General features: G+C 45.6%; 1 protein-coding gene across 1 annotated transcript in view; it reads right to left on the reverse strand.

Moving 5' to 3' along the window:
* The window catches only part of LOC141176270 (cartilage oligomeric matrix protein-like), a 1,029,762-nt gene that overhangs the window by 89,309 nt on the left and 913,333 nt on the right, over positions 1–27,120 (reverse strand). Inside the window, exon 14 of the mRNA XM_073660229.1 lies at positions 5,569–5,747. Within this exon, the coding sequence (XP_073516330.1) occupies positions 5,569–5,747 (179 nt within the window). The remainder of the gene's footprint in view (positions 1–5,568; positions 5,748–27,120) is intronic.

The following is a 27,120-nucleotide window of genomic DNA, read 5'->3' on the forward strand; positions in this document are numbered from 1 at the left end:
TATTTCATTATTATACTATGATCATTTATTTTCTTTCCTCTTTGGGTGTGTATATAACACACATATATATACTCAAATCTATATGCATAGATTCTTAGATTTAGTGACGTGTGTATATATATATATATATATATATATATATTTATATATCTTGGAAACTATAGATGGCCAATATATATTATTTATCATCTGATTATATGTGAAGTCTTTTATGTCTATATTTGCACTTTCGGATTAAAGTATTTTTAACTTGTCACTTTGTCTTCCACAGCCCTCACTGTCTGAATTGTGTCCCATACATTCCCTTCATATTTCTAACACAAAATAAATATCATTCTCATCATCTTACTTATCACATTTTCACTGAATTATCACAAACAGAAACTTCTCTGACACATATTATTAGGCGTCGAGCTGTTGCTGGATTTGAAATGGGTTCAGAACCTTCTGTGGTCTCCTATTTCGGTCCAGCCGGGGCTGATTCTGCTCAGCTTCAACCTCAACGCCTACCTGGTGCACGAGATTGTCTCTTGAGTAGTGTTGAGCGATACCTTCCGATATCAAGAAATATCGGATCGGATTGGATCGGGCCAATACCCAAAAAGTATCGGATATCGCCGATTCCGATACCGGAAATCAATGGGACACAAATATCGGAATGAAAATAAACCCTTTCTTTCCTTGTAGGTTAATTCTACATGTAGGAAAACAACTAAGAATAATGTAGAATGTATTACATGAAAAGCCGGCAATTCAGCAGCGGCATATACCGGTACCCGACAATTTATAACAGAAAGAATAGAGCTTCACACATAGATTAGATAGATAGAAACATGTCAGTCACATATATATGAAGTACAGTGACAGTGTTGCTTACTGTACTTGTCATTTAGTGTAAAGGATTTATTAAAAGAAATATTAGTGTTTTCATGCGTGACCCCATAGGATGCGCCAATTCTGGCACTTAGCCTCGCTCTTCCACGCTGCCCTGGTGCGGTGGCAGGGGGTAATAGTGGTGGGGTTCATGTCAGCGCCAGCTGCCATGAAGCCCAGGTTAGTAATGATGGGCGTCTATAAGACACCCCTATTACTAACCTACAAAGTGTTAAAAAGAAAAAACACACACTACACCCAGAAAAAAATAATTTATTTGAAATAAAACACACCATTTTATTTAATTCTTAGTTTACTAAAGAAAAATAGATACCTGTCCACGTTCCTGCGCTGATCTCCCATGCACAGCTGTCACATCTGGAGATGGTGCCAGCTGTGCATGGCTGCTGTAAGCTCACACTGCCGGGAACACGTCCGCTCCCGGCAGCGGGAGCCCCTGACTGAGGTCACCGGAGTGCATTCAGGCAGCACAGCTCCGGAGACCTCCCTTACGGCACTGCTGTACCGTGGGAATTTCTCACGATACAGCAGGGCCGTAAAGGAGCTAACCGGAGCAGCGCTGCCTGAACTCCGGCGAACCCGCTTATGCAGTGACGGGGCGGCTTTACGGCCCCATCATTCTAGCGGCGGCAGCGGTTCAGAGCGGTCACATTCTATGTGGCTGCTCTAAACTGGAGATCTTCGTGGGACACTCGTGGACTACTACGGAGGGGTAAGGATAAGGTTGTGGTTTATTATTTTATATTTTATTACAGGAGATCGATGGCTTCAGGGAATTAGGTGTCTAGGTGAGTATAGGTGTATTTTTTTATTTTTTACTTTATTTTAGGTGGCGATCGGCGGGGACAGGTAATGTATAAACTAATTTATTGTAGGTAACCACTGGCCACCAATGAAATGTATTTAAAATTTATTGGGGACACAGTAGGGCAATTTAAATAGCAGGATCAGGCTGATGGGAACTACTGCTCCCATCGAGCTGATACTGCTGGCACGAGTGGACGGGAGACAGACATAGGCCGATGGGAGTAGTAGTGTCACATCGGCCTATGTCTGCCTGCACGTACACACCCGCAGACATCGCACAGACACCGCACACACTCGCAGACATCGCACAGACACCGCACACACCCACAGACATCGCACAGACACCGCACACCCGCACACACTCGCAGACATCGCACAGACACCGCACACACTCGCAGACATCGCACAGACACCGCGCGCACACTAATCATGACGGGCTGATGGTCTGGGAGGTGAGGCTGACCTGTGCGGCCGTGGGAAAGTTCATGTGAGTTCATGCAATGCAGTCAAACATGAACTCACATGAACCCTCTGAGGGTACCGTGGCTACTTCAAATGAACAGCTGATCGGCATCAGCTGATACCTCATTTGAAATAACGGGCGGGAAAGCGCAGCACAGAACGCGAAAGCTGGCGGTGAAGTCTTTTCACTGCCGGCTTCCCCGCCCGGGTCCTTCGCTCCCCGCTCCTTGGTGCTGTGCTCCCCGCCCGGTCCTAACTTACGATCGGGATGGGAGGTGGCGAGGGGAGCGGAGGATCGGGGTGGGAGGCTGCGGGGAAGCAGTATGGGGCTGTGTGATTGTTTAAAAGCCGGTGGCTTTTTACCGCCCGCCGGCTTTTAAACAATCAGGAGAATTCTCCCACGCTGGGATGGCATTCTGATGACAGGCTGGATCGCAGCTGAGCGCTGCCATCCAGCTTGTCATCCTTCAGAGACACTGCAGAGCGCAGGCATTATGGGAACTTCCGATTCCGGTATTCGATATTGTAAAAGTATCGGAATTAAGTATCGGAATTCCGATAACACGAATATCGGCCGATACCCGATATTTCAGTATCGGAATGCTCAACATTACTCTTGAGCATTTGTGCCTAGCAATGTTAAGCATAGGTTGCGGAGGGAGACAGGGCTCTTGGAGTCGAAGTCCAGGATTCGCCGCACTGAGCATGCCCGTGACCTGGCGGACCGTGATTGGTGGTTTGACAACCACCAGACACAGTGACCTGGCACCGCCTGATTGGTCCACGGGTGGCGTCACCAATGGTGCGACGGTGGGCAGGGCTTAGTCTTTAAAAGGCCTGCCCAAAAACATGGCGGTGCTCTCTGATCATAGAGCATGTGATGCTGTTGTGTGGATGACTGTGTTCCACGTAGTTTCCATAGGCAGGTTTAGTGGAAATAGGCAGGCTAGTGGAAATAGGCAGGTAGCTTCGTCTTGCAGTCTGGCTCTGCCAAAGGGGTCGCCTAACACCCCGAGCAGCCTGCAGACGTCCTATCCACGGCTATCGCCTGTCAGCCACGTGGAGTAGTACCCTTCAGTCCAGTAGCACGCCGGCTGGAGGCACGTGTACCCGTCGGCGTAGTCACACATGCATCCTTGCGCCACCAGTGTAGTTCCTGTGCAGTAACAGGACTAAAGATAGTTTTTCACCGCATATCTCTCGTGCTGCTAACGGAGATTGTGCGAATTGCTATACCCATTCCCGTGTGCAGTAACACGGAAGAGTTTATCATTTAAGCTGGTTGCTTTCCTTTTCACCCAGAAAGTGTTCGGCAGCAGTCCACCAGGCTGCATCGCGGACCCCGGGGTCGGTTGCGTTCCATTATAATAAAGTTGTTTGCAACCGCCCTCCTAACACATATATTTACTTATTTACTTTTCTTAGTGTTATTTCTTTTCACAGTTATTTTGACAGATATATATACTTTTACACTTCCCAAATGCCTCCCCCCCTTCTTCCTCCTCTTTTTTTCCTCTCAGGTCACTTCACATGTATGATTATGTTGCTCTTGTCTCTCACCCATATCAGGTCATCAATCTCTATATATCTATATTTATATTTACTTTCAACTTTCAACATTGCATTTCATTTTATTTAATTTTCTTTATTATTTTTACCACATATTAATGATTCATTATGTTATAGTTTTCTTATTTTTACTTTTTCTATTCATTATTATTTTCTATTTTTAATTATGATTTATTTTTTATTAAACTTTTTTTCTTACTTTTGATTTTATATCTTCCTACATGGTGAATAATATATATAAATATGTATGAATAAGAAAACACAAAGATGAGGTAGTAAATATTTAGGTCTTCTTCTCAGTATGTACTAACTACTGATGTTTCGATCTTGTTGACCGATACACGGTATGGTTCCCCTTTACTATGATATGGGTTTTACCCAATTAATCACTAGAACCTTCTATTGCGCATAGGTCTCCGGACTGAAGTTTCTATGTAGGTGACTTCCAGGACCTTTTGTTGCTATAACGCACAGGTCATCTGACACTGCATGTGGCCTGACTCAGGATGTGCGCCTGTGCGCTGTACTTCGGCACCGTCACATTGGGTCTGCGATGATGCGCATGCACGCGGCCGTGGACTGAATGCGGCCGGGCCAGGCTGCAGTGCGCATCATGAACTTTGGTTGCAGCACTATGTGACATGATTGTCACCTGACCGTATATATTCTTTTGGCGCATGTGCGGTATCTAACTATGCAGACTATTGTGCATACTAATGTAATGTACCCAATGTATCTGCACACACACCGGCATCAGCATGCATACACTTGGAGGTACCTAGTTTGTTAGCTGTGTTCATTATGTGTTTTTGTGTGCACCAGCCTATTGGCTGTTGGTACTTTAAAATGTTGGGTTGATCTCACCAGTCACCCCTGACAAAACAACTGTGAAACGTGCGTCGGGTGCCTGGTGGGTGAGTATCCGTATTATGTTTATACCTTGCATTTGATGTACTCCGTAATGGATATATTTGAGTATCTATCGCCCTTTAAATAGTGATTCTCTGCATTTGATGAACTTAGCAATTTAATATACTATGTAATTTGTGTTTATGGGATTCCCCTTTATCTCTCTTGATGTCTATCAATGTAATTTCATGGTGACTGTATGACTAGCCATATTGAAGACTTTTCCCTATACTAATTACATACCATACTCGTCTGTCACCTTATAATCTTATATCTTAAAACTCTCAGGTTTCCCTCAATGCAAATGGGGTACTCGCCCACGGACCTGTTTGTTTGTGTATATTGTTAATGTTTGGAATTTTCTATATGATGTTATATTTATATCTAATAAAATTAATATTTTTTAACCATTTCATAATTAATGTCCTGGCACAATTCTTTTGTTTTCAGTATTGCCAAGTACCTTTTAATCAACAGATCTTGAAATAAAAATATGTTCCATAATTAGAAGTGTTAAAAAAATGTCCCTGTGCTGATGTACTCTTATAAATGTGCCCCTGCTGTGTACTGTGTAATGACTGTGTCTGTGTTCGGAACATGGTCTGATCATACCACATCTCCTGGGCAGTGGAGGAAGCAAAAGAGTATATAGAAAGAATCTTAAGAGTCACTTTAAACTTTCAATTTTCCAGGCCTCTCAGGGTGGCTATATTTTTTAACATTTCTTTAAAGGTCTAAAGGTCGTACCTTTTTTTAATTTTGGAGATTTCTATGATGCAGATGCATACTTAATGCTTATTTTATTGACAACATGTGAGATATTTTATAAACATAGATGAAGTATCTGTCGGCATTTGCAGGTCCATATTATTTGTGCTTTTTTTGTATTTTACCAATGGAAACAGCATCTACATTTTATCGGAATACCTCATTTAAAACAATCCAGTTTGGATCAATTTGTGCATCTCCTTCTGGGTCCAATACAACAGTTTGGTAAGCTCTGAAGTCTGTAAGCGTGATTTCTGCATTGTCCGGACAGACATCCACTTTGTCAATCACCAAATCTCTGTCAAAATCTCCTTCGCAAGCGTCCCCAATACCATTTCCTAAAAAAAGAAAAACACTTCTAAAAACTGTATTATTTTTTAATATAATGAGAATTCTTTATGATCCAACAGCACAATTCCAAAAATGATATCCCCTTTCTCCCCTTTGGTAATTTTGTGACACAGATGACAAGTAGACATTGACTTGTATGCATATTAATACAAGCAAGAAATACAAAAGGCATGAAAATATTGTGACCTATCAACTGCTGCAATTTCGCCAAAACAGTGACATTGTTTTTGTGCAACAGGTACGTATATTTAGCATTACACAAAAACTCGTATTTTAGTGCTGTGAAAGAGAACGGATTCAGTTTCTTAGGAAGGCTTGGTGTGTATACATCAGTAGTGTATTTTTCGGACTATAAGATGCACTTTTTTCCTCCAAAATTTTGGAGGAAAGTGGGGAGGTGCGTCTTATAGTCCAAGATATATATTAAAATATATATACTGTGGCTGTGGGTGGTGGGGGGAGCGGCAGCGGTGATGAGTGGGGCACAGGAGCCACCTGCTGTAGCCTACACTGTGCCCGCTACTAAAGAAAATGAATATTCATTGCTTCCCACGTTCATGGGTGTGGGGAGCAGTGAATATTCATTTTCCTTAATAGCGCCCACAATGTACCTGCAGTCTGGCTCCTAGTATGTATGGCACCCTTCATCCCTCTTCCTGGTATGTATTGCACCATTCATCCTGGTATGTATGGCCCCCCCTCATCCCCATCCTTGTTTGTATGGTACCCTTCGCCCCTCATTCTGGTATTTATCTAAGTCTGTGGCATTGTATGCACAGATGTGTAATTTATTTTTTGGAATGTAAGCATTTTTCACTTTATATCAGCACACATTGATTATACAAGTTTATTCTTGGTCCAAGCACCTGGCTTTTTTTTCATGCATGCTGCTGATGTTTCCCTGCCTCCCCCTTATTTTATTTTATATTTTTTAATTTGTCTTACATGTTTTTTATTTTTATTGTTGTCATGTGATGTCTTTATACCCAATATACTTTATATGTGATAGTTATAATTTATTCCCAGATAGGTTTTCTAGTTTAGTATTTTTTAACTATTTGGGTTTTGCCTTATTGTAGCCTTCATATATATGGAATTATGTTCTTCCTGTTATAGGTTACATTCCCCTATAACAGTGTCAGCAGCAGACTCCCTCCCCCTTAACGGGGCATCATGACCACATTTTTTGCTTAATTTTTTTTCTATTTTCCTCCTCTAAAACCTAGGTGCGTCTTATGGTCCAGTGCGTCTTATAGTCCGAAAGATACGGTATTTCCTTTTTGTAACAGTACTAAAAACTGTTGTCAACTGCGCTCTTCTTTTAGGCTATGTGCACACTGTGCGTTTTAGATGCGTCTTCACAGCGTTTTTTCCGTGCGACAATGCACCAAACACTATAGGTAATCCATGTGCCAGGTAATGCAATGACAATCCTGAAGTGTTGTGCACATGATCAGGAATTTTTCTGTCAGGATTGTTGCGTTTAAATCCGCAGCATGTCCATTCTTTTGAGTGTTTTTGCAGCGTTTTTCACCCATAGACTTGAATTGAGTCAGTCAAATCCGCAGCATAAACGCAGGTATAAAAATATTTGCAGATTTGCTGAGGATGTTTGCTGCATATTTGACTGACTCAATTCAAGTCAATGAGTCAAATACATCGCAAAAATGCACAAAGAATGGTACCCGAGCCGGAGAAGAAGATTACTCCTCCCATCATCCGGGTGCCGCTCCCGCTGATAACAGCGGAAGCAGGCACAGCTGAGGGGAAAAGTAGTCTCCTAAGTCGGCGTCTGTGCGCGGTGTTAAAAAAAAAGAGTAAAAATCTATATTAAAATAAAAACACCTTTCATTCTCACCTGTCCACTGTCCTCCTGATGTCCACCGGTGACCCGATCACCCGGCTGTACACTGACAGGAGCACAATCGCACCCGGCATTGTACATTGCTGTGCTGCTGGGGCTGAGTTCACCAGAGTTCATCACAAGATCAGCTGAGAGCTCCGGGACCTTATTTACGGCACCGGTGCTGTGTGGGAATTTTCCCATGCAACACTGATGCAGTAAACTAAGTCACCAGAGCTGATCAGCTGATATTCAGTTGATGAACTCAGGTGAACTCAGCCCAGCAGCACAGCGATGTACACTGTGCAAAAGACTTTATTCTGGCTGTGTCTTTATTGAAAAGCTGTCAAAACCCTTTATTACGGGGTTAGTAATGGGGGCATCTTATAGACGCCTCTCTATTACTAACCTGAGCTTCATATCAGCCGCCAATACAAGGCTGACATGAACCCCAACCTTATTACTCCATTCACCATCGTTACACGGCAGTGGGAAGAACGGAGGCTAAGCGCCAGATTTTGCGCATCTTGTGGATGCGCCATTTCTGGGGCTGCTGAGAGCTGATATTATTAGCCGCGGAGGGGGCTAGTATTCATTGCCCCCTCCCTGGCTATTAATATCAGCCTGCAGCTGTCTGTTTAACCTTTTCTGGTTAGATTTTATAGGGTGATCCTACATCAATTTTTTTCTGGGGTTCCCCCGAAATCTAGCCAGTAAAGGCTAAGCAAACAGCTGTGGGCTGTTATTAATAGCCTAGGAGCATTTTTTGGCTAATGGCCCCTTCCCCGGCTACTAATATCAGCTCTCAGCGTTTGGCTTTTTCTCTGCTTATGAAAATGCCCCGGGAGCCCATGCCATGTTTTTAAAATTTTAGGCTATGTGCCCATGATCCGGAGGTAGCAGCGTTTTGGAAGCAGCATATTTTTGCTGAGTCCCAAATGCTGCGTTCTATCGAACGTAGATAAATCCACATGTGTTCACTGAACCATACAGATTTACTACATTCAATACATTCTAGTGGTCAAATTTCTGTTATGGAGACTAGTGACTCCGCATGAGGATTTGACATGCTGCGGTCCTGAAAGACAGGGTGGAGGTGTTGGTTTGCTCCTTTCATCACAATGTGCTTTCCAGGTCATTCCCCCGGTTCCCTTACTTATGTTTCCTTACTTTGTAGTCCACACCGTCAGACTCTTCAAACCCTTATCCCTGTGAGTGGCGGTTGGGTATCGCACTCCAGGCTCCTCCCGCCAGTTCCTGAATCACTTTGCAACCTGGCTTCCTCACTTTCTATCCTGTGACATCCCCACCCTCATCATGGGAGACTTTAACATCCCCATCAATGATCCCCTCTCCCAATCTGCCTCTCATCTACTTTCTCTAACCTCCTCATTCGGCCTCTCACCGTTTACTAACTCTCCTACGCATGAAGATGGGAATACTCTGGATGTAGTCTTCTCCCGTCTCTGCTTGCTGCATGACTTTACTAATAGAGATGAGCGTTGTTCTACTCGAACTGTTCGCCAATCTCAAATTCGAGCTGTTTTGGGCGGTGTTCGAGCCGTTCGGCGAACACGAACAATTTGAGAAAAATTCGGCTGTTCGAGGTTATGTTCGATAACTGTTCGTGCACCAAAATCATAACTGGATTTTTTCTCAGTAATGATGAAAATTAATGTTAATACGCAGTTTGAGTGTACAGCGGGGTGGGGGGAGGGGCAGGGGATGGATCTCTGCAGGAACAATGAAGATCTCCATTTTTTTTTCTCTTTCCCGCATTTGCAGTGGGGAGGTGCAATCTGTCAGCCTATCAGCAGCGCACACACGGAGCGAAGTGCTTTTTTTCACACAAGCAAGGGCATGTGTCATTGGCAGTGTATGTCACATGTCCTTGCCCTATAAGACCAAGCCATTTTCCCCGTCGCCACCATTTTCTCACTGCTGCAGCTGCGTGTTAGACGGCACCGCTGTTGCTGTGTGCGCTATACCTTGTTAATTTCAAGCCAATTTTCGCACAAATCTACAGATAGCTTGGGAGTAGGGAATAGTTGTGATTGCAGTCCTTTTAAGGACTAGGTTACAGCATTTCCTACGACTTTTATCAGGCAGGTCTGTGCTCTTAAATAGATAGATTGTGGGAGTAAAGACTAATTGTAATTGGAGTCCTTTTCAGGACTAGGTTACATCAGTTCCTATCAGTTTTTGCCAGGCAGGTCTGTGCCAGTGCTGTGCAAGTTTTTTTCACAGCATTTGGCTGAATCTAGCAAAGCTAATCCTTTTTGGCCTATTGCAGAGTGTGTTAGTCAGTGGAGTAGCCTATCTGTGTTGCAAGATATACCACCTGTGTATAGAATACCAATTTTTTTACTGCACCTAGTGAAGTAAAATCTTTTGGGCATAGCATCATTCTATTAGTCCATCTATACTGACCTCCATCAGGTTGCAAATTGAATATAATTTTTTTCTGCATCTAGCTCTGAAAAAATATTGGGCTTCTAGCTGTGTGTGGGACTTGTTCTATTAATCCATCTATACAGACCTCCATCAGGTTGCAAACTGAATATATTTTTTTCTGCATCTACCTCTGAAAAAATATTGGGCTTCTAGCTGTGTGTGGGACTTGTTCTATTAATCCATCTATACAGACCTCCATCAGGTTGCAAACTGAATATAATTTTTTTCTGCATCTACCTCTGAAAAAATATTTGGCCTTCTAGCTGTGTGTGGGACTTGTTCTATTAGTCCATCTATACTGACCTCCATCAGGTTGCAAATTGAATATAATATTTTTCTGCATCTAGCTCTGAAAAAATGTTTGGCCTTCTAGCAGTGTGTGGGACTTGTTCTATTAGTCCATCTATACTGACCTCCATCAGGTTGCAAACTGAATATATTTTTTTCTGCATCTACCTCTGAAAAAATATTGGGCTTCTAGCTGTGTGTGGGACTTGTTCTATTAATCCATCTATACAGACCTCCATAAGGTTGCAAACTGAATATATTTTTTTCTGCATCTACCTCTGAAAAAATATTGGGCTTCTAGCTGTGTGTGGGACTTGTTGTATTAGTCCATCTATACTGACCTCCATCAGGTTGCAAACTGAATATATTTTTTTCTGCATCTACCTCTGAAAAAATATTGGGCTTCTAGCTGTGTGTGGGACTTGTTCTATTAATCCATCTATACAGACCTCCATCAGGTTGCAAACTGAATATATTTTTTTCTGCATCTACCTCTGAAAAAATATTGGGCTTCTAGCTGTGTGTGGGACTTGTTCTATTAATCCATCTATACAGACCTCCATCAGGTTGCAAACTGAATATATTTTTTTCTGCATCTACCTCTGAAAAAATATTGGGCTTCTAGCTGTGTGTGGGACTTGTTCTATTAATCCATCTATACAGACCTCCATCAGGTTGCAAACTGAATATAATTTTTTTCTGCATCTACCTCTGAAAAAATATTTGGGCTTCTAGCTGTGTGTGGGACTTGTTCTATTAGTCCATCTATACTGACCTCCATCAGGTTGCAAACTGAATATAATTTTTTTCTGCATCTACCTCTGAAAAAATATTTGGGCTTCTAGCTGTGTGTGGGACTTGTTCTATTAGTCCATCTATACTGACCTCCATAAGTTGCAAACTGAATATAATTTTTTTCTGCATCTACCTCTGAAAAAATATTTGGCCTTCTAGCTGTGTGTGGGACTCGTTCTATTAGTCCATCTATACTGACCTCCATCAGGTTGCAAATTGAATATAATATTTTTCTGCATCTAGCTCTGAAAAAATGTTTGGCCTTCTAGCAGTGTGTGGGACTTGTTCTATTAGTCCATCTATACTGACCTTCATCAGGTTGCAAACTGAATATAATTTTTTTCTGCATCTACCTCTGAAAAAATATTTGGGCTTCTAGCTGTGTGTGGGACTTGTTCTATTAGTCCATCTATACTGACCTCCATAAGGTTGCAAACTGAATATAATTTTTTTCTGCATCTACCTCTGAAAAAATATTTGGCCTTCTAGCTGTGTGTGGGACTTGTTCTATTAGTCCATCTATACTGACCTCCATCAGGTTGCAAATTGAATATAATATTTTTCTGCATCTAGCTCTGAAAAAATGTTTGGCCTTCTAGCAGTGTGTGGGACTTGCTCTATTAGTCCATCTATACTGACCTCCATCAGGTTGCAAACTGAATATATTTTTTTCTGCATCTACCTCTGAAAAAATATTGGGCTTCTAGCTGTGTGTGGGACTTGTTCTATTAATCCATCTATACAGACCTCCATCAGGTTGCAAACTGAATATATTTTTTTCTGCATCTACCTCTGAAAAAATATTTGGGCTTCTAGCTGTGTGTGGGACTTGTTCTATTAGTCCATCTATACTGACCTCCATAAGGTTGCAAACTGAATATAATTTTTTTCTGCATCTAACTCTGAAAAAATATTTGGCCTTCTAGCAGTGTGTGGGTCTCATTGTATTAGGCCATCTATACCAAGCTCCACCAGCTTTTCAATTAATAATAATTTTTCGCTGCATCTAGCCCTGAAAATAATTTTTCTTCCCAATAGTGGTAGCAATAGAAATATGGGGCGCGCTCCTGGCTTACAAAAATATACGCTTCATAACAAAAAACACCAGCTTAGCGCACTGCATTAATAAGATGGCATCATTGTCTCTCCCAGTGCTAGGCCTACTACCCAGGCTAGCATTCCTGTGCCTAAAACACAATGTATGGGTCCGCGCTAGCCACTATGCTGAGGGGTCTAAAGCTGCTGCTAACGCTTTATAACAATTCAATTGGCAGATTTTCACAGAGCTCTTCCACAATGCCCACCCATCGGGACAACAGTTGCCCACCTTCCCTATGGGATCTAGTGGCGAATAGTTGATGCCATTAATCAGAGCGTCAGTTGCCCCGTCGACGTGGCAAGCATACGGTAAGGCATGGGAAGAGTGGACACGACTAGTAGCAGGCAGACGGGTTGACCAATGTGAACAAGCCAGATCACAAGTCACCATAGAATTTCTCCACCAGCTAATGATGAGGGGCATATCAGGGGCGTCAGCGCAGCGGTGTCTGACCGGAGTAGCATTTCACTTCCAACTACTGAATTGGGGAGATGTGACAAAGATTCATCATCAGACAATCCATAAAAGGGTGGAAAAGGGGTCAGCCAAGTCAGGAGTGTAGACGTCCCATCCCGTGTCACTAAAACTGATTTCTCACATCATATCCCTAACACCATTAACATGACACTCACAATTTGAAGCAACACTACTGTCTACTGCATTTGTGATCGCCTTCTTCGGGGCGCTATGCATAAGCGAATTAGTCCCTCAATCCAAAATTAGCACCAGTGGAGGCTTATTACACCAGGACGTAGTCATAGGCAATAATGCAATACGTCTACGCATACACAAAACGAAAATGGTTCCAGCGGGCAGGAGCACTTGGGTACTTCTACAACCCTCAAACGGTACACTGAGTCGGGTAACCATAGTAAAACCATATCTAACCATCAGATCACAAAGTAATTTGTTCCTATCACACATTGATGGGACGCCATTATCAAGATACCAGTTCCAAGCTATATTTAATAAATGCATAACATCGGCAGGGAACCACCCCAAAGATTACGGGACACACTCATTCCGCATAGGCGCGGCCACAGAAGCAGCAAGAGCAGGACTGTCAGAAACGGAAGTTCAGAGGATAGAGAGATGGTGATCCACGTGTTTGGCAAGATACATAAGACCGGACTTGTTATCCTAACGTGGTTTGTTTCTTTTACAGGTGACGCTAAGCCAACAGTGTGGGTGATAGGCCACTCGTATATATATTGGGCAGATTAAAGGGCGAAAGTCCGCCCAGGCAGGAGGAAATTAGAGTTTCATAACACATATTTCAACTGGAGAGGTATTAGAGGCCTGCTATGGCCACAGGTACTAATGGAGGTAATCAAGGTAGGGAGAGAGGCAAGATGTCTGGTCATCTTAGTTATACAGGCCGGGGGAAACAACCTAGGTCATCACAAGAGCGCATAACTAATGGAAATAATGAAACTAGACACTGAGCGCTTCAGATAATTTTTCACAAAACTAGCTATAGTATGGTCAGAGATTGTGCCGATAGCGGTATGGCAAGGTGCGCGAGACATCACGGCCATCGAACGGACAAGGCGGGTAATAAATATTCGGATGGCAAAATTTAGAAGAGACAGAGGCGGTGTAGTGGTACGACACCGACAACTGGAAGGAGATAAAGCAGGCCTCATACGGCCTGACGGTGTTCACTTAATGGATATTGGACTGGACATATTCCTGTCAGGACTCCAGGACGGAGTGGAACAAGCGTTAAGAGTGATGGGTGGGGGTCAGAGTCCTGCATACGAGTACGCAGGATCCTCCGTGGCCTGGAAATAGAAAGGACATGTTGGAGAGTTACACTTGTTGGCCAAGTTGCCGGAGTGGAGACCCAGGGCATGCTGCAACAAGCTGAATTATTTTAGAAATAAAATGTCTTTCTAATGGAATGAGTATAAAGAGTTAATAAAGCTGTGACCGATCCTCACCCATCCAGTTGTATGAGTTACATTATTGTATTGTCAAGGAAAGGGGGGCGGTAGGGGGGCTGAGCGTCTGGGTTTGGTTGGGGGTCCCCACAGTCTGCCTAGGCTAGATGCATTTAAAAATTCTTATTAGATACACAGGCGGTGCAGCTTGCTTCGCAGCTGGGCTACTACGCCCAAAGTATTGCCTAGGCTAGATGCAGTTAAAAATTCTACGCTGACTAGCAGACACTGAAGATTTGGAGCAGACCTCTGAGTAAACAGCTCTTCAGACTCAATCATCTGTGTTACCCCAAGCCATAGTGTATGTAGTTTCTTACAGTTAAAAGGGGGGGGGGGGAGCGACCCAACCCACCTGGAATTGACGATGCCAACGTCACGTAAGACACAGCAAGGGGACTCCAAAAAGAGTTTCCATTTTTTCCCAAAATTGTGGCACAGGCACCACTTAACCCTAGAACGCATACCTGGGGCCTCGCAGTCCCGCCCTGTTAATTGTTTTCTATTTTCTGCAAGATTACTTTAGTTAGAATTTTGAAACTCTAGGTATTCTTCATGTATATAGTTGTTTGTCATTTGAGTTTGAGTTATTCAATGTTATTTGCACACGGGCCTAAAAGACCCCAGGTATATGAAAGTGTAGATTTTTATGGTCATGCGTTCTAGGGTTAAGTGGCATCAATTGCCCCACAGTTGCTTAAAACGGTTGGTGAGGTGATATTACCAAATCCTCAAGCTTTTAGCCTCCCAAGGATAACACAGGATTAGAAAAGTCCTTGCGAATCCATGATTTGTTCATCTTTATGAACGTGAGTCTGTCTACATTCTCAGTGGACAGCCGCGTGCGCTTATCTGTCAGCACACCATCAGCAGCGCTGAACACACGTTCAGAGAGAACACTGGCTGCAGGGCATGACAAGATCTCCAAGGCGTGAGTGGCGAGCTCCGGCCATTTTTCCAGATTGGAATACCAAAATGAGCAAGGGTCCAGTGACACAGTCATGGCTTCGATGTTCACTTGGAGATACTCCTGCACCATCCTCTCTAGGCATTGACTATGTGTCAGACTTCTTGTCTCCTGTGGCCTTGCAAAGGATGGTCTAAAAAAGTGGTGAAACGATTTCACAAAATTGATGTTACCAGCAGATACTGTGTTACTGTTACGGTTTGAGTGATGAAGACTCGACAGTCCCGCGGTTGGCAAGTTAGAACTGTGAGATTCACTTCGTGCACCACTGGTGTTTTGTGGAAAAGCACATGTAAGATTCTGCAACAGCGTCTGCAGATACTCCTGCATGCGTCAATCCCTTTTTATGGCAGGAATTATTTCGGCAAATTTACTTTTGTACCGGGGATCTAAGAGTGTGGCAACCCAGTAGTTGAGATTACTTCGAATTCTGCAATCTGAGGGTCATGTTGCAGGTAGTGCAGCAAGAAGGCACTCATGTGTCTTGCGCATCCAGGAGGACCAAGTCCTTGTTGTGTTGGTAGCGAGGTAAGAATCATGCTTCTTTCCTCTGCCCTCTCCCCCCAACCTCGCACAACAGAAATGTGATCAAGGTCTCCCTCATCTGATGAGTCTTCCATGCCCATCGCCAGTTCATCCTCCACTTCTTCCTCGGCTCCTGCACCTTCCTCAACAGTTTGGCTGCTACCATGCGCCCTGTTTAATCCCTCTCCCCCACCCTCCCATGCCTGCCTCCATGGTGCTGCCAACCGTCTGGACCTTGGAGATGTTATCCCTTCCGCATACGACTCCTCCTCTACTTCCTCCACCTCCTCTTGTCCGACCACCTGACTCTGAATTCTGTTTAATGTGTGCTCCAGCATGTAAATCACCAGAATAGTTATGCTGATAATGGCATCGTCGTCAGCACTAAACATCTTCGTCGCCATTTCAAAACTGTGCAGAAAGGTGTGTGGCGCCCCTGAGGGTGCAGTCACCACAGAGTTACTGCATCTCACCCAGAGGTGTGGTATCTCACCCTCAGGTAAGGAAGGCGTATGGCTCGGGACCCTAACACCTGCATCCAACACATACCCGCAGTGGGGTTAGGGCGAGATTGCTCCTAAGGGAGAGCACAGTCCCAGGTCCCTAGCTGGTGGGAGGATCCTATGTAGTGGGTGCTTAGGGGAGCAGCTTAGGGGAGCACATGACAGGGAGAGTATAAATAGGAAGCCATCTTAGAAAGAGCAAGCCAGTCAGAGGAGGAAAAGTGACAGGAGCAGAGGCTCGGCATGAGCTCTGCTCCGGAGGCGGGCCTAGCCTGGGAGGCCCAGGACTGAAGGAGAGAAGAGAGGAGTGGGAGCAGGAAGGCTCCAGGAACCGAAGGGACCCTAGGGCTACGGGCCATGCAGAAGGCCACCTGTACTCCCGCTGCTACCAGGAGGTAGAGGGGTCAGGCCAGATAAGGGGAACCGGTCCCTCAACTAGAGGAGAAACAGCAAGGCTCAACTAGAAACCGGAGGCTGCAGCATTTCATGTACTGCAGGCAAAAGTCCACACCAGTCTCACTAAGAAGGTAGCCACATAGGACCCAGGGGACGGAACACAAGTCGCCCGCCAAGGCCCGAGGATACCGGATAGAAGTGTCACTGGGTGTGAGGTGCAGGGAGAAGGCCAGAGAAAGGACACACAGAAGGGGGTCCTGCTAAGTACTCCGGAGCTATCTGGGGGTGGACTGAGCCCCTCACTGAGTACGCACAGCACGACGGGTGAGATAGCTCTGGTACCTGTAATCTGGACTGCAACAACTGTGAGTAAAGATCTTGGGACTGCATCACACGGACTCTGTGTTCATTACTGACTCCCTGCACTACAACCACCATCATCCACCCACACTGCCCTGAAGCTACACTCTTCCTGTGGTGAGTAATAATACCATTGCAGCAAAACCACCAGCTTCAGAGGACTGTTCCGCAGCGGCGGCCCCTTTGGCCGCACTCCACAGGTGGCGTAGTCGGACATTATAAAATCCATATATACAAATTACCGTTGGATTGACCGCCCTGGGTCACGGACCGGGTCACCGCCACAGTGACTACAACCCCCAGCGTCTACCGGCCCGGCTCCGGGTACCCCACGGCCCAGGGGGCGCGTCAACTTCATAGGTCCCTGATCTGAGACCACTCCTGCTGTGTGATTTGCCCCACCTCTGGATCTCGTTGGCCCAGGCTATACGTCAGAAAGTATTGCACCAGGGCTTGTCGGTGCTGCCACAGTCGCTGCAACATGTGCAGAGTTGAATTCCACCGTGTCGGCACATCGCATTTCAGCCGGTGAACTGGCAGGCCCAATGACTTCTGTAGAGATGTAGGTCGTTGAGCTGCGGGATGCGAACGGCGGAAGTGAGCACACAGTGACCGTGCCCTCTGCAGAAGGCCATCTAGTCCGGGATAGTGGGCTAAAAATTTATGGACAACCAGGTTCAACACGTGAGCCATACAAGGCACGTGTGTAACATTGCCCCGGCGAAGGGCCGCACCCAGGTTTGCAGCATTGTCGCACACGGCCTTCCCTGGTTGCAGGTCCAGTGGAGACAACCATTCATGAAACTGGGTCTCCAGAGCTGACCACAAGTCCTCAGCTGTGTGACTCACATTTCCCAGACATTTCAAAGTAAACACTGATGCCGTTGAGCCCTGCTGCCAGCATAGTAAGGAGGTGCGCAGTTAGAAAGCAGGTGGCATTACCAGACAGGCTTTGGGTGCAGGTGGAGGACCGAGAGGAGGTTGAGGAGGCAGAAGCAGTGGAGGAACTTCTAGATAAAGAGGATTGACGTACAACTCGCGGGGACGGCAAGACTTGGACAGCAGCCCCTTGTCCTGCTGTCACCATAGTTACCCAGTGCCCTGTCAGCGACATGTAACGCCCCTGTCCATGCCTACTCGTCCAAGTGTCTGTGGTGAAATGCACCCTGTCACACACAGAGTTTCTCAAAGAAGCGGTGATGTTGTGTGCGACATGCTGGTGGAGCGCAGGCACACCTTTCTTTGAGAAGTAGTGCTGACTGGGCATCTGGTACTGGGGCACTGCGACGGACATAAGGTCTCAAAAATCCACTGTGTCCTCCAGGCGGAAAGGCAGCATTTCTGTAGCCAACAGCTTGCAGATGGTGAAATTCAACCTCTTAGCTTTCTCATGGCTAGGAGGAAATGGTCTTTTACTTGTCCACATCTGAGGGACCGAGGGCTGGCTGTTGTGCTTTGACGGGGTTGAGTAGGGTGTCCCTGGCAAACTGCCGGTCTGTGAGGAAGATGCAGGCGGACATGTTAGGTTGCCTTGATCCAAAGGTGGTGCTCTCGATGTCAGAGAGCTCTCAACACCAGCAGGTGTTTCCACTTCCCAATGAACTGACGACCTGCCAATCACACTGGCTGTTGCAGGTAAAGAGGTGGCAGGTCTGCGTCCAAAAACATGTGTGACTGCTGTCCCCCCAGTCACAGAGGATGAAGAGGCCGCGGATGCACAAGATGGGGCAGACGGTGGTTGGTCCAGCCTGCTAGGCCGCACTGTAGCACAGTGAGCTTCCCACTGCAACTTATGCTTCATATCCATGTGACGGTACATGCATGAAGTACTCAAACTATGGATTTTTTGGCCTCTACTTAGCTTTTGGTGACAAATATTACAGATAACACGAGTTGGGTCATCCTTATCGATCTGAATAAATGCCCAGGCTATGCAAGGCTTAGAGCCCATGCGACCTGAAGAGCCACTACGACTTGTGGTCAGAGGCGGACTTGTGGTTGAGGATGCAGTTGTTGACGTGCTTCCAGTACTCCGTCTCTGTCCAGGAAGGCGCAACCTAACCTCGTCGTCAATAGCATCTGTGACGCCCCGCTGCGCTTGGTATCACAGATCCTAGAAGAGTGTATTGATGGAATCCTCCACAAGAGGCCCCCATAAACATTCACACATCTCCACCTTCCACCTCAGACCAGCAGAGGGAGCCCGTTAGGGATATAAATAGGGAAGGTGGAGCTAGGCAGTTCAGTTCCTCTGAAGAGTTCCTGCAGTAGAGAAGCCTAAGAGAGGTCAGTCTGCAGTGGAGCTCAGTCTAGTCTAGAGAACTCAGTTAATAGTTCAGCAGTGGAGCACGAGGCTCCTGCTAGCTAGATTCAGGGAGCCCAGATAGAGCTTAAGGTGTGCCGGCGTCATAAGATCGGTGAAGCGCGGCAAGCTGCCGTTAGTGTGTATAGCCTATTGAGGGCCCGAGTAGGCCGAAGGCGAGTGGCGAGTTAGTACATAAGGGGCAGAGGAGCTTAACCAGCTCACCCCGAAGCATTTACCGGACACCGGATCCGAGCTTACCGGGATCTCTATGACCCAGTAAGGCATAACCGGAATCCCTGGAGAACTACAAGTCCCAGGATTGCTAAGGTGCTGATACGTAACAGAGTCAGGAGACGCTTAGGCCCCGCATACTGGGAGCGTGAACTTCAAGAGAAGGCCCTACCACAAGGTCAGCCAGCGCAGGACAGAGACAAAGTTAGGCCTAGCTCCAGGCAGGTCAGAAACTTACTGCGCAGAGGCAAGAAACAGGAGGCCCTACACCCGCTCATTGGGGAGGATTCTGATATGCACCCTTCACCCTACAGTGCTCCAGGATGTGCCTGAATTTCCTCCAGTAAAAGGTACTGAAGTGACTACCGTGTCCGTTTCCGTTCTTGCTCTGACCCAGCTGGGTCTCGCCTGTCCTGCATTCCCCCTGCATACGCTGCCCTGAGACCTAGCTCCACCTGTGGGGAGCTATACCATCGAGCTGCCTTATCACAGGCCTCAGTGGACTGCTGCAGCCCTGGTGCTTCTCACCAGATACCACAGGTGGTGTCACAAACTCTTATAAAATTAACAATTATCCACCCTTTTAAAGAGTGACCCCAGGGTACGGGCCAGGGAGCTGACCACCGCGACATCCCAAAGGCCAGGCAAAGGCCCGGGTGACCTCATCGACTGGCTGACTGTGGGTTGACAGTAAGTGGGATCTCCAACCTTGTCATCATCACCCTGTGTGTTATCACACCCGTCGTCCTCAAAGCCAACCTCTTCCTGCCCTGACCGAAAAGTCAAGTTGTCGCTCCAATCAGGTATTTGAGTCTCATCATCGTCTTCATCATTGTCTCCACCAACAGGAGTTACAGTTTGGGAACGAGGGTCTACATTATGCTCAGAACCTTCTTCATCTGGTCCTGGATCCGACTTATAAAGATTCTGGGCATCAGTGCAGATCATTTCCTCGTCTGGATTAACAGAAGCTCTGGAGCAGACCTCCGTTTCCCAGGCTATAGTATGAGTAAACAGCTGTGCAGACTCAACCATCTGTGTTACCCCATACTCAGACGGGCAGCTGGAGACTTGGGAGCTGTGAGGAAGCAAGTGCGATTGGGGTGACACCTCTGAGGACTGGAGTATTTGTGATGTTGAAGTTGAGGTGGAGGAGAGCCCACTTGAAGGAGCACTTGATATCCGCTGAAGCACCTGCTGTTTTTGTGCCTCATCTGGAATTTGTAGCGATGGGCGTGTCCGTAACAAAGGGATCGTATCACATTGTCCACGAAAAGAAGTCGACATGTTAGTTTGGCTGGAAGATGGTCTTTCTTCTGCAGATGTTACTCCCCCCCCACCGCGGGGGGCTCGACCCACCAGCGGACAGGCACCAGTATTAGGAGAGGGGGGCTGGCCGTCAGGGTCCACCGCGGCTCTGGCACAAACCCGGCGACACGGAGGTGGCACGGGCAGGAACGGACTGGCCGTGTCGGCTTCTCACTTTTTGGATTTTAGAAGGGCATGACATGCCTATATCTGTGTCTCCCCCTCCTTTTACTCCTCCACCTCTTTTATTTTCGCATGACTATATGTACTTGTCACTTTTCCATGTGTTAGTTATGTCTTCTGAGCAGTTTGTCAGGTTTTGGACACCTTTGAAGGTGTTTTCTATGTGTTTCTATGTGTTTTTGTTTGCCTGCCATTGGTTTTAACGGTGTTCGAAGGTGTTCGACGAACAGTTCGACGAACAGTTCGGCGAACACACGGGTGTTCGACGAACCGAACCGAACTCGAACACTACGGGGGTGGCTCAACACTATTTACTAACTCCCCTCTCCCTGTCTCGGACCACAACTTTCTTTCCTTCTCTGTCAAGAGCTGTCTCTTCACCAGGGACACCCCCACTTACCACACTTATAGGAATACATGTACCATTAATACCCAGCAGCTTATGGACAATCTACACACATCTTTAGCTCCCACCTCCTCCCTCTCCTGTCAATACTTAGCATTGTCACACTACAACAATACTCTAGATGAAACAGCACTTTCTACATGCAGAAAGACCCGACACAGACAATGGCAGCCCTGGCACATGATGCAAACACATTTTCTTCAGTGTTGCTCAAGGTGTGCTGAGTGTCAGTGGAGACATTCACTTTTAGCAGAAGGCTTAATCCACTATAAATTCATGCTCAAAATCTATAACTCTGCCCTTCACCTGGCCAAACAAGCCTACTTCACCACTTCACTATCCAACAATCCATAACGACTTTTTGAAACCTTAATCTCCCTCCTGAAACCTAAAGCACAGGCCCCCATCACCAACCTCAGCAGTGAGGATCTGGCCACTTATTTCCTAGAAAAAATCAACCACATCCATCAGGACATCTCAGCCCAATCTCCTCAGTGCCTGGATCCCCTTCCCTTCTGCACTTCAAGCTCACTTGCCTTCTTTGGGCCTGTCACAGAAGAAGAGGTTACCCAGCTCCTTGCTTTTTCTCTGCCTACAGCCTGCAACAGTGACCCCATTCCCTCACATCTGCTGCAGTCTCTCTCACCGGTGGTCACCACTCACCTGATTAAAATATTTAACCTCTCTCTTTCTTCAGGTATCTTTCCCTCCTCATTTAAACATGCCATCATAACCCCTTGACTTAAAAAGCTATCCCTGGACCAGAACTGCACTGCTATCTACAGACCTGTCTCTAATCTTCCATTCATCTCTAAACTCCTGGAACGCTTGGTCCACTCACGTCTAATCCGCTATCTCTCAGATAACTCTTTCCTCGACCCTCTACAATCTGGTTTCCGCTCTTTACACTGCACTGAAACTGCCCTCACTAAAGTCTCTAATTATCTACTAATAGCTAAATCCAAAGGTCATTTCTTCCTGCTGATTCCTCCTGGGTCTCTGTGCCGCATTTGACACTGTGGATGACCAGCTCCTCCTCACTATGCTCCACTTTATAGGCCTCAAGGACACTTTTCTCCTGGTTCTCCTCCTACCTGACCGCTCCTTCACTGTATCTTTTGCCGGCTCCTCTTCCTCTCCTCATCCCCTTACTATGGGGGTTCCGCAGGGCTCAGTCCTAGGCCCCTCCTCTTCTATCTATACACTGCCCCTATTGGACAAACAATCAGCAGATTTGAGTTCCAATATCATCTCTATACTGACAACACCCAATTATACAATTCTTCCCTTGACATCACCCCTACCCTAATACACTGTGTGCAGAATTATTAGGCAAGTTGTATTTTAGAGGATTATTTTTATTATTGATCAACAACTATGTTCTCAATCAACCGAAAAGACTCATAAATATCCAAGCTTAATATTTTTGGAAGTTGGAGTGTTTTTTTTTTTAGATTTGGCTATCTTAGGAGGATATCTGTTTGTGCAGGTAACTATTACTGTGCAGAATTATTAGGCAACTTAATAAAAAACAAAAATATCCCATCTCACTTGTTTATTTTCACCAGGCAAACCAATATCAGTGCACAAAATTTAGAAATAAACAATTCTGACATGCAAAAACAAAAACCCCAAAAATTTGTGATGAATATAGCCACCTTTCTTTATGATGACACTCAACAGCCTTCCATCCATAGATTCTGTCAGTTGCTTGATCTGTTTTCGATCAACATTGCGTGCAGCAGCCACCACAGCCTCCCAGACAATGTTTCGAGAGGTGTACTGTTTTCCCTCCCTGTAGATCTCACATTTTATAATGGACCACAGGTTCTCTATGGGGTTCAGATCAGGTGAACAAGGGGGCCATGTCATTATTTTTTCTTCTTTTAGGCTTTTACTGGCCAGCCACACTGTGGAGTAGTTGGATGCACGTGATGGAGCATTGTCCTGCATGAAAATCATGTTTTTCTTGAACGATGCCGACTTCTTCCTGTACCACTGCTTGAATAAGTTGTCTTCCAAAAATTGGCAGTAGGTCTGGGAGTTGAGCTTCACTCCATCCTCAACCCGAAAAGGTCCCACAAGTTCATCTTTGATGATACCAGCCCATACCAGTACCCCACCTCCACTTTGCTGGCATCTGAGTCGGAGTGGTGCTCTCTGCCCTTTATTGATCCAGCCTCTAGCCCATCCATCTGGCCCATCAAGAGTCACGCTCATTTCATCAGTCCATAAAACCTTTGAAAAATCAGTCTTAAGATATTTTTTGACCCATTCTTGACGTTTCTTGTTCAAAGGTGGTCGTTTTTCAGCCTTCCTTACCTTGGCCATGTCCCTGAGTATCGCACACCTTGTGCTTTTTGATACTCCAGTAACGTTGCAGCTCTGAAATATGGCAAAACTGGTGGCGAATGGCATCTTGGCAGCTTCATGCTTGATTTTCCTCAGTTCATGGGCAGTTATTTTGCGCCTTTTTGGCTTCTTGCGACCCTGTTGGCTATTTGCCATGAAACGCTTGATTGTTCGGTGATCACGCTTCAAAAGTTTTGAAATTTCAAGACTGCTGCATCCCTCTGCAAGACATCTCACAATTTTGGACTTTTTAGAGCCTGTCAAATCTCTCTTCTGACCCATTTTGCCAAAGGAAAGGAAGTTGCCTAATAATTAAGCACACCTTATATAGAGTGTTGATGTCATTAGTCAACACCCCTCCTCATTACAGAGATGCACATCACCAGATTTACTTAATTTGTAGTTGGCTCTCAAGCCTATGCAGCTTGGAGTAGGACAACATGTATAAAAAGTATCGTGATCAAAATACGCATTTGCCTAATAATTCTGCACGCGGTGTACAAAATACCAATTGTCTGTCTGCTGTCTCTAACATCATGTTCTCCCTCTAACTTATACTAAATCTCTCCGAAACTGAACTTCTTGTGTTTCTCCCCTCTACTAACCCAACTCTACCTAACATTGAAATTACCTTGGAGGGTTCAACCATAACCCCCAAGCAGCACGCTCGCTTGGGGTCATATTCGACACTAAACTTTCCTATACTCCCTATATCCAATTACTCACCTGCTCTTGTCACCTGCATCTCAAAAACTTCTACAGAATCCAACCTTTTCTCACCTTTGAAACTGCTAAAACTCTTATTGTCGCTCTTATTCACTCTCGTCTGGACTACTGCAACTCTCTTCTGATCGGTCTCCCTTTTACCAAACTTTCTCCTCTCTAATCCGTCCTGAGTGGAGCAGCCAGGGTCGTATTTCTGTCCACCTGTTTCACCGATTTCTCCATCTTGTGCCAGTCATTACACTGGTTACCCATTTGCTTCAGAATACAGTATCAACTCATCTCATCTGTCTCACCCACAAAGCTCTCCATAGTTCTGCATCGCCTTATACCTCCTCTCTCATCTCTGTCTATCACCCCACACGTGCCTTCCGTTCTACAAATGACCTAAGACTAACATCCCCCATAATCCGAACCTCGCACCTACGGCTCCAAGACTTCTCTCGTGCTGTGCCAGTTCTCTGGAATGCTTTACCCCAGACGATCCGACTGATGCCTAGCCACCATTTCTTCAAGCACGCTTTAAAAACCTATCTCTTTAAAAAAGCCTACCACCTCAACTCAGTAAACTAGCTTTCCCTTATTCCCTAAAATACACTGCATCCAAAGCGGTGCTGGTTGCTGATCGTGGGGACATAGCGGTGAACCAAACAGCTGTGAGCTGTTACTAATAGCCAGGGAACATGTTTGCCTAATGGCACCTTCCTAAGCTATAAATAGCAGCTCTCAGCTGCCACAGAAATGACATGAATGGGAATACTAATGAGATTGGATTTAGCTGACACCAAGCCCTTTTGCTTAGTGATGAAAATGTGTCAATCAGACCCTTTCATTACTAACCCTAAGTAAAGTAAAGAGTTAAATAAACACAGACACTGAGAGTAAAACACTTTATTTGAAATACAACTGACACATTCTTTAATCATTTAAATTAAACAATATACTCACCCCAGGTCTGACAGTAATCTAAGGGTTAAAGTGATGCCCCATGTTTCTTTTTTCAAATATCTTTATTTAGCTCCAAAAAGCATTCATTTATGTACAAAAAAGCATAAAAAAAACGCATAAAAATTGCTGCAAAACGCATGTTTTTTTCTGCAGCGTTTTTCCTGCCAAGAGAGGCAGAAACCTTAAGGAATTTTCTGCGTTAAAATCCTGAACGTGCACATAGCGTTAAACTGTTTTTTTAAGACTTTATATGAAACAGCAATTTTGGTAAGGCTTTGCTTTATTTAGTACACTGCTCAAAAAAATAAAGGGAGCACTCAAATAACACATCCTAGATCTGAATGAATGAAATATTCTGATTGAATCATTGTTCTCATTCAATATTCTCATTGAATCTCATTGTTATGTACAAAGTTAAATGTGCTGACAACAAAATCACACAGAAATAATCAATGGAAATCAAATTTATTAACCAAATGGAGGCCTGGATTTGGAGTCACCCCCAAAATTAAAGTGGAAAAACACACTACAGGCTGATCCAACTTTGATGTAATGTCCTTAAAACAAGTCAAAATGAGGCTCAGTATTGTGTGTGGCCTCCACGTGCCTGTGTGACCTCCCTACAATGCCTGGGCATGCTCCTGATGAGGTTGCGGATGGTCTCCTGTGGGATCTCCTCCCAGACCTGGACTAAAGCATCCGACAACTCCTGAACATGCTGTGGTGCAACGTGACGTTGGTGGATGGAGCGAGACATGATGTCCCAAATGTGCTCTATCAGATTCAGGTCTGGGGAATGGGCAGGCCAGTCCATAGCTTCAATTCTTTCATCTTGCAGGAACGGCTGACACACTCCAGCCATATGAGGTCTGGCATTGTCCTGCATTAGGAGGAACCCAGAGCCAACCGCACCAGCATAAAGTCTCACAAGGTGTCTGAGGATCTCATCTCGGTACCTAATGGCAGTCAGGCTACCTTTGGCGAGCACATGGAGGGCTGTGAGGCCCTCCAAAGAAATGCCACCCCACACCATTACTGACCCACTGCCAAACCAGTCATGCTGAAGGATGTTGCAGGCAGCAGATCGCTCTCCACGGCATCTCCAGACTCTGTCACATCTGTCACATGTGCTCAGTGTGAACCTGCTTTCATCTGTGAAGAGCACAGGGCGCCAGTGGCGACTTTTCCAATCCTGGTGTTCTGTAGCAAATGCCAAGCGTCCTGCACGGTGTTGGGCTGTGAGCAGAACCTCCATCTGTGGACGTTGGGCCCTCATACCACCCTCATGGAGTTGGTTTCTAACCATTTGTGCAGACACATGCACATTTGTGGCCTGCTGGAGGTCATTTTGCAGGGCTTTGGCAGTGCTCCTCCTGTTCCTCCTCGCACAAAGGCGGAGGTAGCGGTCCTGCTGCTGGGTTGTTGCCCTCCTACGGCCCCCTCCACGTCTCCTGGCGTACTGGCCTGACTCCTGGTAGCGCCTCCAGCCTCTGGACACTACACTAACAGACACAGCAAACCTTCTTGCCACAGCTCGCATTGATGTACCATCCTGGATGAGCTGCACTACCTGAGCAAATTCTGTGGGTTGTAGAGTCCTTCTCATGCTACCATGAGTGTGAAAGCACAACCAACATTCAAAAGTGACCAAAACATCAGCCAGAAAGCATTGGTACGGAGATGTGGTCCGTGGTCCCCACCTGCAGAACCACTCCTTTATTGAGTGTATCTTGA

Source organism: Phyllobates terribilis, unplaced genomic scaffold (genome assembly GCF_046119375.1).
Source record: "Phyllobates terribilis strain yellow unplaced genomic scaffold, ASM4611937v1 Scaffold_22__1_contigs__length_20350403, whole genome shotgun sequence".
Classification (NCBI taxonomy): Eukaryota; Metazoa; Chordata; class Amphibia; order Anura; family Dendrobatidae; genus Phyllobates; species Phyllobates terribilis.